Source organism: Salmo trutta, chromosome 4 (assembly GCF_901001165.1).
Source record: "Salmo trutta chromosome 4, fSalTru1.1, whole genome shotgun sequence".
Taxonomy (NCBI): Eukaryota; Metazoa; Chordata; class Actinopteri; order Salmoniformes; family Salmonidae; genus Salmo; species Salmo trutta.
In genome coordinates this window covers 5,318,680-5,338,342 of record NC_042960.1, presented here as the reverse complement: position 1 = coordinate 5,338,342, position 19,663 = coordinate 5,318,680, and the positions used below count along the sequence as shown (strand labels likewise).

Here is a 19,663-nt window from a genome sequence, read left to right as displayed (position 1 = left end):
CTATGTACAGGTGCAGTGATCTGTGAGCTGCTCTGACAGCTGGTGCTTAAAGCTAGTGAGGGACATATGAGTCTACAGCTTCAGTGATTTTTGCAGTTCGTTCCAGTCATTGGCAGCAGAGAACTGGAAGGAAAGGTGGCCGAAGGAAGAATTGGCTTTGGGGGTGACCAGTGAAATATACCTGCTGGAGCGCGTGCTACGGGTGGGTGCTACTATGGTGACCAGTGAGCTGAGATAAGGCGGGGCTTTACCTAGAAAAGACTTATAGATGACCTGGAGCCAGTGGGTTTGGTGACGAATATGAAGCGAGGGCCAACAAACGAGAGCATACAGGTCGCTGTGGTGGGTAGTATATGGAGCTTTGATGACAAAACGGATGGCACTGTGATAGACTGCATTCAATTTGCTGAGTAGAGTGTTGGAGGCTATTTTGTAAATGACATCGCCGAAGTCGAGGATCGGTAGGATAGTCAGTTTTACGAGGGTATGTTTGGCAGCATGAGTGAAGGAGGCTTTGTTGTGAAATAGGAAGCTGATTCTAGATTTAATTTTGGATTGGAGATGCTTAAGATGGTGAGGAAAGCACTTTTAAAGAATAACCAGGCATCCTCTACCGATGGAATGAGGTCAATATCCTTCCAGGATACCCGGGCTAGGTCGATTAGAAAGGCCTGCTCGCTGAAGTGTTTTAGGGAGCATTTGACAGTGATGAGGGTTGGTTGTTTGACCACAGACCCATTACGGATGCAGGCAATGAGGCAGAGATCGCTGAGATCCTGTTTGAAGACAGCAGAGGAGTATTTGGAGGGCAGGTTTGTTAGGATGATATCTATGAGGTTGCCCGTGTTTACGGATTTGGGGTTGTACCTGGTAGGTTCATTGACAATTTGTGTGACATTGAGGGCATCAAACTTAGATTGTGGGATGGCCGGGGTGTTAAGCATGTCCCAGTTTAGGTCACCTAACAGCATGAGCTCTGAAGATAGATGGGGGGCAATCAATTCACATATGGTGTCCAGGGCACAGCTGGGGGCAGAAGGTGAGTGGCTCGGCGGGCCGGAGACACTGCGATTCAGGCAGCTAGTGGGCCGGGGATAGCAGAAGAACCTTAGAGGGACGTAGCGACGGAAGAAGTCTGTTGTAGCCCCTCGTGCTGTTACGTCAGCAGACCAGTCGTTGTGGATCAGCATGGCTACATGTGGTAAAAGGGTCCAGGCCAATTAGCAAAATATGTATAGTGGCCAAAGAATTTGTTCGATGGGCCTCTTAAGCTAACAGTCCGATATGCTCTAGACAGCTAGCGGGCCACGATGGGCATTCAGTGGACGTTGCGATGGAGGAGCCAGTTGAAAAACCGTCGGTAGTCCAGTCGTGATGGGTCGGCAGGGGTCCAGGCCAATTGACAAAATAGGTATTGTAGCCCAAGGAGCGGCTGATGGGCCTCTGGCTAGCCGGGTCGTGGGCCTAGCAAAGGCTAGCTCCAGGCTAATTGGTTCTTACTTCGGGACAGAGACGTTAGCCAGGAGTGGCCACTCGGATAGCAGCTAGCTAGCTGCGATGATCCAGGGGAAAAGGTTCAGAGCTTGCGGTAGGAATCTGGAGATGTGGAGAAAAATAAGTCTGATTTGCTTTGGTTTGAGTCGCGCTGTGCAGACTGGCGAGAGTTGTCCGGGCTAAAGGTAGCTGATGACCGCTAGCAGTGACTAGCTCACTACTAGCTAGTAGCTAGTTAGCTGGGTAGCTTCTGCTGGGGTTTCCGGTTCAAAAGTAAAGAAAATATCAGATCCATACCACATTGGGTTAGGCGGATTGCAGGAGAGTATGTTGAAGTTGAGGTTAAGAAAAATATAAAAAAATTAATGCAAAGAAAAAATATATAAAAATATATATACACGGGACACGACAAGACGAGGACAAAAGACATCTGACTGCTACACCATCTTGGATACTATGTGATGCCATAGATGTGGTATTAGAGCGTATTTTCAACAGCGTGTTGCTCTTTATTACGTTGAAGCAACAAGTTTTACCCTTACCTACATCAGGGCCTGTATCAGATGGTACCTGGATAAGAACCTGTATCAGATGATACCTAGATAAGAGCCTGTATCAGATGATACCTAGATAAGAACCTGTGTCAGATCAAATCAAACTTTATTTGTCACATGCGCCGAATACAACAAGTGTAGACTTTACCGTGAAATGCTTACTTACAAGCCCTTAACCAACAGTGCAGTTCAAGAAGAGATAAGAAAATATTTACCAAGTAGACTAAAATAAAAAGTAATAATAAAAAGTAACAATAAGAATAACGAGGCTATATACAGGGGGCACCAGTACCAAGTCAGTGTACGGGGGTACAGGCTGGTTGAGGTAATCTGTACATGTAGTTGGGGGTGAAGGGACTATGCATATATGATACCTAGATTAGGGCCTGTATCAGATGATACCTACATCAGAGCCTGTATCAGATGATACCTACATCAGGGCCAGTATCAGATGATACCTACATCAGGGCCAGTATCAGATGCACATTGCAGAAACTAGACAACTGCATGTTCTCTAAGTACGCAGAGATGCAATTATGTTAGCACAGCTGAAAACTGTTGTTCTGATTAAAAAAACTATAAAACTGGCCTTTAGACTAGTTGGGTATCTGGAGCATCAGCATTTGTGGGTTCGATTAAAGGCTCAGAATGGCCAGAAACAAAGCCCTTTCTTCTGAAACTTGTCAGTCTATTATTGTTCTGAGAAATGAAGGCTATTCCATGTGAGAAATTGCCAAGAAACTGAAGATCTCATACAACGCTGTGTCACTCTGGATAAGAGCGTCTGCTAAATGACTTAAATGTAAATGTACTACTCCCTTCACAAAACAGCGCAAACTGGCTCTAACCAGAATATACATGTATAGTGTTGAGTCATCCGCATACATAGACACACTGGCCTTACTCAAAGCCAGTGGCATGTCGTAAGTAAAGATTGAAAAAAGGAAGGAGCCTAAACAGCTGCCCTGGGAAATTCCTGCTTTTACCTGAATTGTGTTTGAGAGGCTTCCATTAAAGAACACCTTCTGTGTTCTGTTAGACAAGTAACTCTTTATCCACATTACAGAAGGGGGGTGTAAAGCCATAACACATCAGTTTTTCCAGCAGCAGACTATGATCAATAATGTCAAAAGCTGCACTGAACTCTAACAAGACAGCCCCCACAATCATTTTATCATCAATTTCTCTCAGCCAATCGTCAGTCATTTGTGTAAGTGCTGTGCTTATTGAGTGTCCTTCTCTATATGCGTGCTGAAAGTCTGTTGTCAATTTGATTATTGTGAAATAGCATTGTATCTGGTCAAACACCATTTTTCCCAGAAGTTTACAAAGGGTTGGTAGCAGGCTGATTGGTAAGTTATTTGAGCTAATAAAGGGGGCTTTACTATTCTTGGGTAGCGGAATGACTTTAGCTTACATCCAGTCTTGAGGGCACACACTTTCTAGTAGTTTGAAGATGTGGCAAATAGGAGTGGCAATATCATCCGCTATTATCCTCAGTAATTTTCCATCCAGCTTGTCATTGTTGAGAGACAACAATCATTTTTTCACCTCTTCCGCACTGACTTTACCGAATTCAAAAGTACAATTCTTGTCTTTCATAATTTGGTCAGATATACTTGGATGTGTAGTGTCAGCGTTTGTTGCTGACATGTCATCCCTAAGTTTGTTTATCTTGCCAATGAAAAAGTCATTCAAGTATTTGGCATTATCAGTGGGTATTGTGATAAATGAGCCATTGATTCCATTCCAGCCATTACGATGAGCCGTTCCTTCTATAGTTCCTCCCACCAGCCTCCTCTGGCCTCAACTATTCTTTGGAATTTGCCAAGAAGGATATGCGATAAGATGCAAGTTAGTGATACATATTGACCGTATGTGTCCTGCCAAAGAAGCACAATGGAAGTTGCATCATCAGTGTGAGTAGGAAGGATTTGGAGGATGTCCTTGAGATACTGTACAGTATAGTAGATATAGTACTAACTCCATATAGTGACTATACAAGACTTGTGAAATCCTGTTTGGATATTTTGCAGTCCACCTAAACATAGTCTGTGACAACAATGCAATTTCCCACATGTAACTTGCATTGCAGTGCTGAGCAAACATTTAACCACATGCCCTCAGAACTTGTAAAGTGGCATTACAACACCCTTTCAACCATGGCTCAACCTTTACAAGCAGATTCAACACTTCTACTGTGTATTTACAATAGGTGAATGGGCAACGCTTCGCTATCAACAGTGCCAGAATTTATCATGCAGGATGAGCAAGATCAATGGAGGGAAGTAACACCCAGATATGTACACAGGGTTCTGCACACACCTCCAGCCAGGTATAAAACAAGCAGTAGGGAAGGGGATCATTACATGCATGTTAAGGCACAGTTAACAGGGTACTACAAACTATCAACCAATCAGGTAAGGGAACTCTGAATGTTTTATTTTTTATAATATGGGAGACATTTTCATCAAGCAAAAGAGCACAGATGTGTGCAAAAAACACAGTTAAACTTGATGTGCAGCGTGATTTCATGTTTTATTTTCTTCAACTATGTGTAGAATGAGGAGGCTATTATTTAACCAGAGATCAGTGTACTGAGCCATGAATGCAATGCACACAATGCAATGGGTATATTGGATAATATGTACATTGAATAAGCATATTCCTCCTGTCTATGGTTAATTCGCTCACTGCCATTTGCTTGTGAAAAATGTCCCCCCACATGCTGTGTGTATGCAATAACTGTGGCTTTGCAAGTTTGTTATTCAAGCAAGAATACCCTCAAAAAAATGATTTTGTTATATTAAAATGGGTCAATAGATATCATGCAAGTCTTAATATATTCAGAAATGTTTGCACCGTCTACATTGAATGAAATGTTGTTTGCTGTGCAGTCTTGGTGTGTGCAGGTAAGCCTATCGTAGTGTTTTTCAGAGTCAAAATGGCAAAATACAAGGTGACTGTGCACACACACAACATCGCAACTGCCACCACGATGAACAACGTCTTCATCAAGCTGGTTGGCGAAAAAGGAGAGAGTAAGCGCACGTGGCTCGCTAGCTTGAGGGGAGGCTTCTATCAAGACACGGTAAGTCAGTCATGCTCCTATCAGTACTAAGAGATATTTATCTTTAAAGCTAGAATCCTTAATTGAAACAATAACAAAGAGGCACCCCACCTCTGTTGTAGTAAATATCTGAGGGATGGGCTTGTAGAAATGTCACCATTCTCAAACTCATAGAAAAAATGTATACTTTTATCCATGTTTTGTGGCTATTGTCACGTCGTTCGTCAGAAGGAGCGGAGGAAAGTGCAGCGTGTGTATCGTTCCACATATTTTATTGAACTGTGAAACTATGCAAGATACACAAATAAACAAAAGAACAAAAACAACAAACTGTGACGAAGAGGTGCACCATACACTAACTCAAAAACAATCTCCCACAAACCCAGGTGGGAAAAACTACTTAAGTATGATCTCCAATTAGAAACAACGATGACCAGCTGCCTCAAATTGGAGATCATCCCAAAAAAGCCCAACATAGAAATACAAAAACTAGAACATAACAACATAGAAAATATAAACTAGAAAAAAAACCTGTCACGCCCTGACCTACTCTACCATTGAAAATAACAGCTTTCTATGGTCAGGACGTGACAGCTATAGCTTAGTGTTTGTTTACATTTACATTGTTTACAAACATTGGAGTAAAACAAGCTTATATTTTGGGTTCTGATTGGGTACGACAGTTGAACTAAGCAATTATAAATTATATTCTTCAAGAATCTGAGTATATATAATTTATAATTCTAAAAATGGATGTAGCAACAAATTATTCTAGCTTCAATTAGACTTAACATTTGCATTTTTCAATTACTGTACTCAAAACACACCCAAAAGCAACCAATATGTTCATACACATATAGTGTATATGACGTGAAGACTTTGTTGCCTTTATGTTGGACCCTTACGTAATAATACTGGTACTACAGGATTAGTTATATTTGCCTTTGTTACTTGCTTTCTCACACAGTCCAGATTCCGCTCTCTCTCGCTCTCTCTTCTCTCATCTTCTCTCTCTGCCCCTCCCTTTTTCTCTCACTCCCTCCCTCTATCTCATTCTCTCATTCCCTCCATCTCTCTCTCTCTCTCTCTCTCTCCCCTGCTCTCTCTGCAGGCATCTTCTGAATTCGAAGTGGTGTGCCCCTCCTCCCTCGGCAAGCTGGTGCTGATAGAGCTGGACAAACAGCCCCTCCCACTCTTCCCCCAGGACACCTGGTTCCCGTCCAAGGTTGTCGTAACGACGCCAGAGAAAGGCACATGCCAGTTCCCTATCTACTGTTGGATTATGGACACGGAGGTGCACCTGTTCAGAGAGGGCACAGGTCAGCACGGTGTGACGTTATGAAACAGCATCACATGCGGACATGTTAGAATGAGTAATGCATGGAAAAAAAGTGGATACTTTCAGCCGTTGTGAGGGGGAGGCATTTTCTTTGTGTGTGTACGATGTCACTAAGTTTTAAAAGCTACTTTGCCTCCTAGGGCCACCGTACATACAGTAATACATGCAACACTGGTTCTGAAGGATTAGTGCAATAACAAGTGTGATTAACTTAATTTATTATTTTTTATATTTTTCAGCTAAAAGACTCTGTGATGAAACTAATCATCTTGCCAGGTACAGCAGGGAAAAGGAGATGAAGACGAGAACTGAGCAGTACTGGTAGGTGCTGTGGTCTTTCGTCCTAGCTGCCCAGTCTGTCCATTATATCTGACCAACCTCCATTTATTTCCTGCTCCTCCTCTTTCTCCTGCTCCTCCTGCTCCTCCTCCTACTCAGCTGGGATACCTACAAGGAGGGTTTCCCTGGCAGCATGAAGGCAGACAACCCTCTAGATCTTCCCAGCGAGATCCAATTCTCGTTCACCAAGGCCTCCCAGTTCCTCTTCACCGCCGCCACCGGGTGAGTTCCTCACCGAAGCCAAATGTATACCCAACTTCAGTACACAACACGAGAATGCAATGTGCTACTCATAATGGCTTCCCTATGTGATAAGTGGCAGAATGAGGAATTGGGGTGCTCAACTCGAAAGTCTGTAGTAACAAAAAGTTGTTGGGTGCCGGGTTCAAAAGGCATACACTGGGGGGAAAACCCCCCAAAACCCTCATTCACTAAAATATTCTTTACGTTTTAATGTATTTTTAGGCACTAGAAGTTGTTAAAAATAATAGAACAATGTATGTAAATAATGAATGTAAATTATGACTGTGAAAAAATATACTACAATGTTTCATCATTTATAACTATGTGTGAATGCCTATTTTTCTCCAAACGCTGATGAAGGCTGTCACCCAAATGTGTCTGATTGCTCTGACCTCTCCTGCTGATAATTACATTAAAACGTACAAATAGTTTAGTGCGGATTTGAGCTTTTTTCCTTTGTCCAGTACGTGGCGATTTTAACATTTTGGGTTGCACACACTTGCATATTTTTGCGACTATGCAGGACAGCCATTTTTGCGTAGCTAATTGCGTTGCGTACGTCGGGCATAATTCATCCTCTAAGGACAGTTCAGATAGTACTTCCTGCAGCTGATCATTAAAGCTCTTCGAAGTATTCTATTCATTTGTATTGTTGAGTTTTACATTTGCTCTGTGAAACTCTATTGGCTCACCTTGACATAGTTCCTTGTCTCCCATTCTGTAGGATAACTGAGCTGAAACTGATGGGGTATTCTGACAGCAAGAAGAACTGGAAAAACATTGATGAAATCAGCAAAGTCTGCCTCAATAGAACTGTCATCTCAGGTGAGTGCATTTCATAGGTGCATTTGCAGTATTAACTCCAGGGGCCTGTTTATTAGATGGTAAACATTTTTAAACAAAGTGAAAGGGGGAAGTAATACTACTTGAATTTGTCCAATAAAAATATACATACAGTACCAGTCAAAAGTTTGGACACACCTACTCATCCAAGGTCTACATTGTAGAATAATAGTGAAGACATCAAAACTATGAAATAACACATATGGAATCATGTAGTAACCAAAAAAGTATTAACCGCAAGCGTCCCACGCCTGGTACACCTTATCAACAGCAGGTGAAATATCAACTCCGCCAAATTTGAAAACAATTAAATGTCATAATTCAAATTTCTCAAACATACAACTATCTTACACCCTTTGAAAGATAAACATCTCTTTAATCTAACCACGTTGTCTGATTTCAAAAAGGCTTTACGGCGAAAGCATAAAGTTAGATTATGTTAGGACAGTACATTGAAAATAGCTGTGTGTAATGTTTTGTCAATGCAAAGACAGGCGTCACCAAAAGCAGAAAACCAGCTAAAATGATGCACTAACCTTTGACAATCTTCATCAGATGACACTCCTAGGACATTATGTTAGACAATACATGCATTTTTTGTTCTATCAAGTTCATATTTATATCCAAAAACAGCGTTTTACTATGGCGTTGATGTTGAGGAAATATTTTCCCTCCAATACCGCCAGTCAATCAGCACAACAAATTAAATAATTACTATTCGAAAACATTGGTAAAATATTATATTGTCATTCAAAGAATTATAGATTAACATCTCGTGAACGAAACCACATTTACAGATTTAAAAATAACCTTACTGGGAAATCACACTTTGCAATAATCTGAGCACTGCGCCCAGAAAAATAGGCTTTGCGATACAGACTAGGCGCCATCTTGGAGTCATCTAAAATCAAAAATACTATGTAAATAATCCCTTACCTTTGATTATCTTCATCAGAAGGCACTTCCAGGAATCCCAGGTCCATAACAAATGTAGTTTTGTTCGAAAAAGCTCATAATTTATGTCCAAAAAGCTCCGTGTCGTTAGCGCGTCCTGTAGGCTACTCAAAAACATGAACGACGCCCGCCGGACTTGTCTTCATCAAAGAGGGAAAAAAAATATTTACGTTCGTTCAAACATGTCAAACGTTGTATAGCATAAACCATTAGGGCCTTTTGCAATCAGAACTTCAATAATATTCAAGGCGGACAATTGCATTCTCTTTTAAAATGTTTTGGAACGAGAGTACCCAAACATGCACTCGCGCGCCACAGCAGTATCGGCCATCCGCTTATGACCAACGTTCCAAGTCTCTTGTTCGGTCAGTTTTCACAGTAGAAGACTCAAACCACTTTGTAAAGACTGGTGACATCTAGTGGATGGCGTAGGAAGTGCTCAATGATTAATACGTCCCTGTGTGTTTCAATGGCATAGGCTTAAATGTAATTCAACACATCAGATACACACTTCCTGTTAGAAATTGTCTCAGGGTTTTAACTGCCATATGAGTTCTGTTATACTTACAGACACCATTCAAACCGTTTTTGAAAATTCAGAGTGTTTTCTATCCAAAAATGTTAATAATATGCATATCCTAGCTTCTGAGTTGGTGTAGGAGGCAGTTAAAAATGGGCACATATTTTTTTCAAAATTCTCAATACTGTCCCCTATCCCCAACAGGTTTTAAACAAATATTTTATATTTGAGATTCTTCACAGTAGCAACCCTTTGGCATGATGACAGCTTTGCACACTCTTGGCATTCTCTCAACCAGCTTCAAACTTTTGACTGGTGCTGTATATACTGAAAACGACCCTGGATTACTAGGCATTATCTGGAAGAAAACAGACTTAAACAGGGAGGGAATACCTGTCCAATAAGAAACTCTTGATTTTTATTTCTGTTGCAAAAGGTTTTGCTACGGTGTGCACTAATTAATATGACCCAGAATTTCCTCCTTCCAGACTACGCACAGGAGCACTGGAAGGAAGATGAGTTTTTCGGGTACCAGTATCTGAACGGCTGCAACCCCATGTTGATCCGTCGCTGCTCGGTGTTGCCGGCAAATTTCCCTGTCACAGAAGACATGGTCAAGCCCTCTCTTCGTGGATCGTCCAGCCTCCTAAGGGAATTGCAGGTACTATACAGTATATCAAAATGGGACTCTTTGGTAAAATAAATGAATTGTTAAAAGTTGCCTAAATTATTGCAGTACCACTTATTTTATGGGTGGCGCTGGACTAGGGGCAGTCCTCTTGGACCTAGGTGAATATCTTAGATATTTGTTGGATGTCTAGACGTCCACTTTCTTGGACCATCAGAGGCATGTACCAGATTCCTTTTTGGACCACCAGATGACTTTTGTGGAGGTCCGTCCAGTATGTTTCTCAATAGCTAGGTTTCCATCCAATTGGTGACAGATTTTCATGCAAATATTCTCAAACCCGCATAAAAACTATATGCATATTTCCCCACCATAGATGTTTCCATCAAATTGACCTGTTGCGGATATAAGGCTGTGTGATGACGTAGTGCACATAAAATTTCTTGGAAAGGAGCTTCAAGCTCATCACTGTGCACTTTCACCACCCTGTGAAGTTCATCATAACTTATTTCATCTGTAGCCTAATTAACTGCATGTTTTCCTGAGTCGTAGTGAGAGGACCACACAACATATCATCATGTGACTCCAAGTTTACTTAGATATGATGGTTATTATATCAATTTTTGCACATAAAAGTGCCATTCCACCACCATTTCTCGCATAATACATTTTACAGACACAAAAATATCCCAACTTGTCTAGCATATTTTGTTTTGTTGACATGCTGAAAGTTTACAGACTAACGTTCTGTTTCCTGCAGGCCTGTCGTGACATTTTCTATCTGACATGTACTTCAAAAATGTTGGATGGAAACCTGGTTACGGAAAAAAATGAAAAACATCCCAGTATTACTTTAATTTATGTTTTTATGAGGGGATGGTAACCCTAAAATTCAAGAAAGTAATCAAACAAACAACTTTATTGGATATTTTTTGGGATAATCCTAGTAAAACACAGAGCTACAATATCTGTCCCATTCCAAAATATCAAGAAAGTGAACCGTAATCCTAACCTGTTGCATTGTAACTTTTGGATTTATTCTCCCATGTCATCCAATCCCAAACAGAGCGGCAACATATTCCTGCTTGACTACAAGAACCTGGATGGATTAAAGGCAAACGTGATCAATAAGAAAAAACAGTACATGGCGGCTCCTCTGGTCCTGCTCTACAGAACCCCTGATGACAAACTGATTCCCATCGCCATCCAGGTAAGGTTGACCTAACTAACGTTGAAGTGAAGACTACAGTCACAGAGACCATTACAAGTGAGAGAGTCTGTAAACCCATCATGTTTCAATCTCCTTTAGAGAGCCCATTTACCCGTGGAGGCTGGTGGAGGTAGAAATGGAGAGTACGGGCTCATTACTACCGTTCCCTTCTTTACGTTCCAAACATTATGACGAGCCCGTCCTCCCCATGTTTCCCTCCACCAGCCTCCACTGTATCTGACAGCACCCAAAGAAAATATGTTTGATATTGTCTTCAAATGATTTTAATTAATGCGCTACACACTTATGGTTCATCAAGGGTTCTTTGGGAAGGGTGATGGTTTTATGTGAAACCTTTGAGTCCTTCAATGCTTCTTTGGATTCAGAAAAGGGTTCTTTCCTCTTTTTGTGATAATTCAAATGTGTGTGGGGGGGGGCAGCAGCTCATAATTATTTTGGGGGGTGTGGTTTGCTCAAGGCTCCTTTCGAGTGAGAGTGTCATTCCAGTTTATCTGTTGTGTTATTATGCCATTACATGTTAAATGTGACTATGGCCAGTGAAAGTGTCTTGTGAAATACATAAGGGATAATCAACGACTATGTGCTCTCTGGAAAATAATCAATAATGAGGTGTTCCACAACGCGCTGGCAGAGTGGAACTAACCTTCCACAGAGTTACATAATTTTCCAGAGTACGCGTAGAGCCCCGAGTTGATTATCCCTTTTATACCTTGGCTATAATTTAGCACATTTACTGCTAGAAATGTGTTCATTTGCAGGGATAAATGAGAACAAAATCCACTGAAATAGCTAGCAAGTTTACTAGATAGTGACACTGGTTGCCCGGGTAACCAAAAAGACTCGCTAGTTTAGCTAACCAAACCATCAGTCCTAGCTTGCTATTATGAATTCAAATTCAACAATGCCAATAACATTAGCCTACAGCCATGTGCGCATTGTTGAGCTTATAATATGAATTTAAAAAAAAGTTAAACAAATGTAGCAACATTTTAAGCCAAACGGTCTGATCTGTTGCGTCAGCCTATTGCATTTTTACATTTTTCATGTGTAGTGGTTGTATGCATTTTGAATCTGTCAGTCTTTTGAACCGTAGACATATTTTGTATCATCCCAGTGATGACGGGAAGCCCTTAATTATAAAGACATATCAAGTAGGCTATATGGTTGTATTGTAATGTTGCAACATTTTATAGACTACCAAGGGTGTCCAACCAGTGTTGCCAACACATTTTCAGGGTAAGTTGCTAGTGGCAGGTTGATTTGTTGCTAAAAGTTGCTAAATGACGTTGTGATGTCATTGCCTGATAACGTAAAACTGCGTCATTACGTAGAATACACAATAACGTTACTCAAATTGACTGGCCATCTCGGCAAAAAATATAATTTGACGTTTGTTCAGGTACAGACTCCCACTCTTTTCTGTACTTCTGGCTGAACAATTTTGATTGAGACATGTTGATTGATATTGTAAGTTCTGTTCAAGATCAAACATACGCGACCAACTATATTCATTGGGTTTGGCTAGTCGAACCCGTACTACTGCTACTGCAGTCAGCCAACAATGATTTGTGTTGGGTTGCGTCAATCGAATCTGGTATTACGATATAAACAAACCATGCAACTTAGTTTTGCAATGATTATTTAATTCATCTTTAAGTAAATAGAATGATAGTACAAATGGTAAATATGATGTTCGTATATACGGGCTCACTGCACCACCTCGCAGGGTATACAGAGAACTCACTGTTTAAGCACAAAGTTCTTCTTTAATACTCTGACAGAGATGGGTCCGCTCTGAGCGGGAACTATCAGAGTAAAGGCTGAGCGTGGTTTAGACTTACTCAGCCTATCGCAGGCGCACAGGCTGGTCCAAGCCTCCTGGCGCATCACATGTTGCCAGGTGTTGGATCTTATCTTCTTAGTGTATACTCAAGAGTCAGCAACCACTCAATTTCCAGTGATTTACTTATACAGTCATTTCTCCACTCTATCTGTTCCTCACATGCTCCCCTTGTGATGGGTTTCACAACCTCCTATCACTAAGTCAGGTGCCTACACCTTGTTACACAATGTTCTCTTTGTCTACCCATTATGCTGTCCTGTTTAAGTTCTGATATTTTATAAACCATAATTATAGTTGCACATTCAATATCTGCAGGAGCATAAAACCAAAAAATAACCCCACATTTGCAATTTACTGAAATTGCTGCTGCCTGTGCATGAACTGAGCGCCTGCTGCTGACGTCACGCACAATGCACTTGCAGCCAGGCACGTGTGTTGTAACTGAGTGTGACAGTGAAAATCGTTTTTGTGTCATTTAGAGGGGAAATGCGTGCATATTAGCGTTTGAGTCACTTTTCAAAAGTTGCTAAAAGTTCCAAATACATTTTTAAAAGTTGCTAAATTTGTTGCTAGGTGCTGTTTGAAAAAAAAGTTGCCAGGTAGTCTGAAAAGTTGCTAAATCTAGCAACAAAATTGCTAAGTTGGCATCACTGTGTCCAACCATCCTCCAGGAGAGCCTTAAAGGGGCAGTGTTGTACTTTGAGACTGGATTGAATATGCAAAGAAGCCAATAGACAGAGTGTAGCCTCCATGTTTGTCTGATTCTCTTTGGTAAAAAAATATAGTAATGCATTTCATTTTGTAAAGTGGTTCCTTGCATCATACAATGATGTACAAATGGTGTTACAGACCATTTTTTGTGTCTTGAGCTTTTGGACAAGTAAAAATGTCAATGTCAAGCCCTGAACCAAAAAGGTTTGTAACGATAGCAGAACCCATTTTGGTGCTATATAGAACATTTATTTTATAGTTATTTATAGAACCTTAGGACAGGGTTCTTTATAGCACCATTAACATTCCATTTATAACCTTATGTTCATGGTTATTTATAGAACCTTCAAAAAAGGGTTCTATGTAGCCCCAAAAAGGAATCCGCTATTGTTATTATTTGTATTTTTCCATTAAACAGGGATAATGTTGCTGGTAGCCATCTATGAGGTCCCTAACACTCTCTCTCTCCACAGCTGAAGCAGAAGCCTGCAAAAGACAACCCCATCTTCCTTCCTACTGACTCTGAGTATGACTGGCTCCTGGCCAAGATCTTTGTGAGGAGCGCTGACTTTCAAGAGCACCAGCTCAACGTCCACCTGCTGCGCACTCACCTCCTGGCTGAGGTGTTCGCCATAGCACTGCTGCGCAACATTCCCATGGTGCACCCCCTCTACAAGGTACATAACACAGCACAGCATAGCATAACCCCAGGAGGTTGGTGGCACCCTAATTGGGTAGGATGGGCTCGTGGTAATGGCTGGAGTGGAATGTTATCAAACACATGGCTTCCATGTGTTTGATGCCATTCACTCCATTCCAGCCTTTACTATGAGCCGTCCTCCCCTCAGCAGCCTCCACTGAGCATAACATAACATAATATAGCATAGCATAACATAATATAGCATAACATAACATAATATAGCATAACATATCATAGCATAACATAGCATAACATAATATAGCATAGCATTACATAATATAGTATAGCATAACATAGCATAGAATAGCATAACATGATATAGCATAAGATAAGATAATATATCATAGCATAACATAACAGAATATGGCATAACAGAATATAGCATAGAATAACATAACATAATATAGCATAATATAGCATAGAATAACAAAATATAGCATAGCATGTCCAGTTGAAAAGTATAGTGCTCCGAGGATCAAATAAAATACTATTTTATTTGTCACATGTGCTGAATACAACAGCTGTAGACCTTACTGTGAAATGCTTACTTACCAACAATGCAGTTTTAAGTAAATAGAGTTAAGAAAATATTTACTAAATAAACTAAAGTAAAAAAAAATAACACAATAAAATAACAATAACGAGGCTATATACACGCGATACCGGTACCGAGTCAATGTGCGGGGATACAGGTTAATCGAGGTAATTGAGGTAATTTGTACATGTAGGCCGTGGTAAAGTGAGGGGTGGGATCAATATAAATAGTCCGGCTGGCCATTTAATTGATCGTTCAGCAATCTTATGGCTTGTGGGTAGAAGCTGTTAATGAGCCTTTTGGACCTAGACCTGGTGCTCCGGTACCGCTTGCCGTGCGGTAGCAGAGAGAACAGTCTATGACTTGGGTGACTGGAGTCTTTGACAATTTTTGGGGCCTTCGTCTGACACCGCCTAGTATAGAGGTCCTGGATGGCAGGAAGCTTGGCCCCAGTGATGTACTGGGCCGTACGCACTACCCTGTGTAGCGCCTTACAGTCGGATGCCGAGCAGTTGCCATACCAGGCGGTGATGCAACCGGTCAGGATGCTCTCGATCGTGCAGCTTTAAAACTTTTTGAGGATCTGAGGACCCATGGCAAATCTTGAGGGGGAATAGGCATTGTCGTGCCCTCTTCCCGACTGTCTTGGTGTGTTTGGACCATGACAGAGGATAATGACACATGAAAGTATAATACACTTATTTCCAATGTGGTCCTCCAGACTGTCCTTACTAATGCCAGTTTCTCTCTTGGGATTGTTGACCATCCATCCTTCTCTCCACCCTGGTTTACTGTTTTAGCTTCTGATTCCACACACCCGCTACTCCCTCCAGATCAACCTCTTGGCCCGGGCATTTCTAATAGCTGATGAAGGAGTTTTCACTCAGGTAGGCTACTGAGTGGACTGTTTCCATAGAAGTGTGTGGTGTCCATATTAGGAATCACACACCCATGGAAGTTGTGTCAGAGTCAGCATACAGGTACGTGCGGTTGTATTTCTTTTAGTGAACCTACAGTACCCCCAAGTATGGTCATTTGGCCCTCCGGGTCAACATATTTGCTGGTAGGTTCACTATCTCTCATAGAACCAGTGTAATATTGCAGCTTAGTTAAAGTACATTATGATGTTACAGAATTATGCAATCAAGTAACTTTAAGTGACGTTGTAGTTTGCTGCTTCGGGCGGAGAGGGGATGATTGAGATCCTGAGGAGATCTGTGGCCTCATTGACCTACACCTCCCTCTGTGTGCCGGAAGACATCACTGCACGAGGTCTGGAGTCAATCCCCAACAACTACTACAGGGATGATGGACTCAAGCTGTGGCACATCATCTACAGGTAGGCTACGACAGAGCAGACCTACATGGTGGTAGTACAGTATCATCCGCTGGTAGAATCTACAGTGAAAGCATAGCTCTACATAGATATGATATCTTCTTCTTCCTCGTTCTTTCGTTGTCGTCTTCGGTATAGGTTTGTAGAGGGAGTGATTGGTTTCTATTACAAGAGTGATTCAGAGGTCCGGGAAGACAAGGAACTACAGAACTGGATCAAGGATATCTTTGACCATGGCTTCTTGGCCCAAGAATGCACAGGTGATGATGTACAGGGTAATAGGGGGGGGGGGGGGGGGGGGGGGTGGTAATGACGTATGGTGAAATGTCTTGTTTTTACCAGTATGTTTTTTTTGTTTCTGGACCATAACTTCCCTGGGCATAACTCACAATTTCCATGGACGTGACTGTCCTATAGTAACAGTCCACCCAGCTCCCCTGGCATAACTCCATTCATCACACACCTCTCTCGGTTCTTATCTTTCTGTCCAGGAATCCCTCAGTCTTTCTCCACTGTGCCAGAGGTCGTCAAGTTTGTCACCGTGGTGATCTTCACCTGCTCAGGCCAACATTCTGCTGTCAACTCTGGACAGGTGGGTGTAGCATAGCCCATACTGTTTTTTCAAGTCTGTTATTAATCTAAATCTAAGCACTCCTGACATTATCTGCCTCATCTACCATTTAGGAAGAGACATATTTGTAAAAATGTTGCAAGGTTTTTGCTGTAATTCCTTGTCACTATCATATCATCATTTCACAATACCACCATATTGGATGTCAGTAATAATCAGTCATTCTTCTTCATGTTACAGTATGACTATGGTGGCTGGATGCCCAACACCCCCATCTCCCTGCAACAGCCTCCTCCCACCACTAAGGGGCAGTCTACTGAGAGCACCATGCTGAAGACTTTCCCAGATGTCGGCACAACAGCACAGGGCATGTCCACTATGTGGCTCCTTAGCAAGCAATCCAGTGACTTTGTGAGTCTGCCATCTTTCATGAACTATTATCAATATCATCTAGGCCCAAAATACTATATTTAGCTACAAAATATCCTATTTACGTGTGCTTTTTAGCCTGGGACGTTTGTGTCTGATTTTAAAATAGCTTTTCGGTGAAAACACATTTTGCAATATTCTGAGTAGATAGCCCGGCCATCACAGGCTAGCTATTTTGACACCCACCAAGTTTGGTACTCACCAAACTCAGATTTACTATAAGAAACATTGGATTACTTTTGCTGTTCTTCGTCAGAATGCACTCCCAGGACTTCTACTTCAATAACAAATGTTGGTTTGGTTCCAAATAATCCATAGTTATATCCAAATAGCGGCGTTTTGTTCGTGCGTTCAAGACACTATCCGAAGGGTGACGCGCCGGCGCATATCGTGACAAAAAAATTCAAAATATTCCATTACCGTACTTCGAAGCATGTCAAACGCTGTTTAAAATCAATTTTAATTCGATTTTTCACATAAAATAGCGATAATATTCCGACCGGGAGTCGTTGTTTTCGTTCAAAGACTGAGAAAGTAAAATGGACTCTTCATGTGCATGCGCGCACCTGTCTCATTGTTCTCAGATCGACCACTATCCAAATGCGCTACTGTTTTTCAGCCAGTAACTGCAGAGTCATCATTCAACGTTCTGGCGCCTTCTGAGAGCCTATGGGAGCCTTAGAAAGTGTCACGTTACAGCAGAGATCCTCTGTTTTGGAAAGAGATGACAAAGAAGGCCAAGAAATGGTCAGAGAGGGCGCTTCCTGTTTGGAATCTTCTCAGGTTTTGGCCTGCCATATGAGTTCTGTTATACTCACAGACCCCATTCAAACAGTTTTAGAAACTTTGGGGTGTTTTCTATCCAAATCAAACAATTATATGCATATTCTAGTTACTGGGCAGGAGTAGTAACCAGATTAAATCGGGTACGTTTTTTATCCGGCCGTGCAAATACTGCCCTCTATCCCCAACAGGTTAATGTTAATGATATTGTAACTTGCAATATTTTGCTAACTTCAATTATTCTCCATATGCAGGTGACCCTTGGCCAGTACCCAGAGGAGCACTTCAACGAGATACCACCCTGCAGGATGATTCAGAAATTCCAGACGGAGCTGAAGGACTTCAGCGAGACCGTCAATGCCAGGAACTCTGGGCTACCAGTGCCTTACACCTACATGGACCCTGCTGTGGTGGAGAACAGCGTGGCTATTTAGATAATCCAAGGGCCTAGACCAGGGTCCAGTTCATTAGGCACTAATTGGAAGAAAACTGAGGACTTACCTGGACTTTTCCAATAAGGTTTATTTTTGTTGTCCTTTGTGCAGCTTTTTAAAATGTTTTCCATTGAGTGCCCTGATGAACATGACCCAATGATTCTGGAAACATGCGCTAGTAAACATGTTTCAATCTATAAAATGTTTTATTGAGCATGATCATGTTTGGGGCTTCAATAAACGAATGTCTTAATTCAATCAGATAAAGGGAAATCCCACTATGGGTTCAGTCAGAATGTTATTGCTGTATCAGAAGTGTTAACTGTGTTAAACCAACACACACCTCCACATGGTGTCCCTCTCACGGACAAAGAAAACTTGTTGATGTTATTATTAAATTTGTATGTGTTAATGGATGTTAAGAAATACAGGGTCTTTCTTACGGACTCATTTCTGGTGCCATATAACTACGGACTACAGGGACTGTTGGTGAAAATGAGCTCTCCTGCTAAATGATGTGACACTGAAATGTTGATGAACATTAAACAAGTGTCAGAATAATATGAGAGAACAATAGGCGTGACTCTCGTTTACATTTAAAAGCTAATAATTGTTTGTTTCCATTCTTCTTGTGATATTTGCCACATCTCATTTTGGTTGAAGCCCTGTCCATCTCATGTATTAAATAAAAAATAAATGCATAAAATGATGAAGTTATACTCTCATTTCCTGCTTGTTTAAAGTCACCTTTATCATACCGACCCGAACCAAACTGGTTCCAACAATGTAACCAGGCCATCTCAGTACAGCCTGGCTCGGTTTGTCCCAGTACACAGCAAAAGTGTTGGGTGTTTCATATTCTGACATAAATAACCACTTTATTATTGCTGATGCTGTTACACTTACTCAGTGTTAGGGAATGCCATGTAGTGTTACAGTATTTTAGGGGGTTTTGTTTTAACACTGTAGGTTAAACCTCCCTGACCAAGGCCCTTCTCCCCCGATTGCTCAGTTTGGCTTCGCCGCCTGCTCAAGGAAGAGTCTAGGTGGTTCCAAACTTCTTGCATTTAAGAATGATGGAGGCCACTGTGTTCTTGGGGACCTTC

General features: G+C 41.5%; 1 protein-coding gene across 1 annotated transcript; it reads left to right on the top strand.

The window, feature by feature from the left end:
• Positions 1-4,394: 4,394 nt before the first annotated feature.
• On the top strand, positions 4,395-19,270 carry LOC115191719 (hydroperoxide isomerase ALOXE3-like). The gene is made up of 15 exons (XM_029749576.1): positions 4,395-4,468; positions 4,986-5,139; positions 6,230-6,437; positions 6,697-6,778; positions 6,896-7,018; positions 7,764-7,864; positions 9,845-10,017; positions 11,051-11,194; positions 14,243-14,446; positions 15,805-15,891; positions 16,174-16,343; positions 16,479-16,600; positions 16,832-16,932; positions 17,152-17,322; positions 18,378-19,270. Exons 2-15 carry the CDS (start codon positions 4,993-4,995, stop codon positions 18,555-18,557), a joined length of 2,013 nt encoding a protein of 670 aa, XP_029605436.1. The 5' UTR covers positions 4,395-4,468; positions 4,986-4,992; the 3' UTR covers positions 18,558-19,270.
• The last annotated feature ends 393 nt before the right edge of the window (positions 19,271-19,663 follow it).

Excerpts from the sequence above, each read along its gene's own strand:
- LOC115191719 (XM_029749576.1), top strand. The coding sequence starts at position 4,993 with ATGGCAAAATACAAGGTGACTGTGCACACACACAACATCGCAACTGCC. Across the intron at positions 14,447-15,804 it reads TGGTGCACCCCCTCTACAAG|CTTCTGATTCCACACACCCG; the intron begins GTACATAACACA and ends TTACTGTTTTAG. Across the intron at positions 15,892-16,173 it reads ATGAAGGAGTTTTCACTCAG|TTTGCTGCTTCGGGCGGAGA; the intron begins GTAGGCTACTGA and ends GTGACGTTGTAG.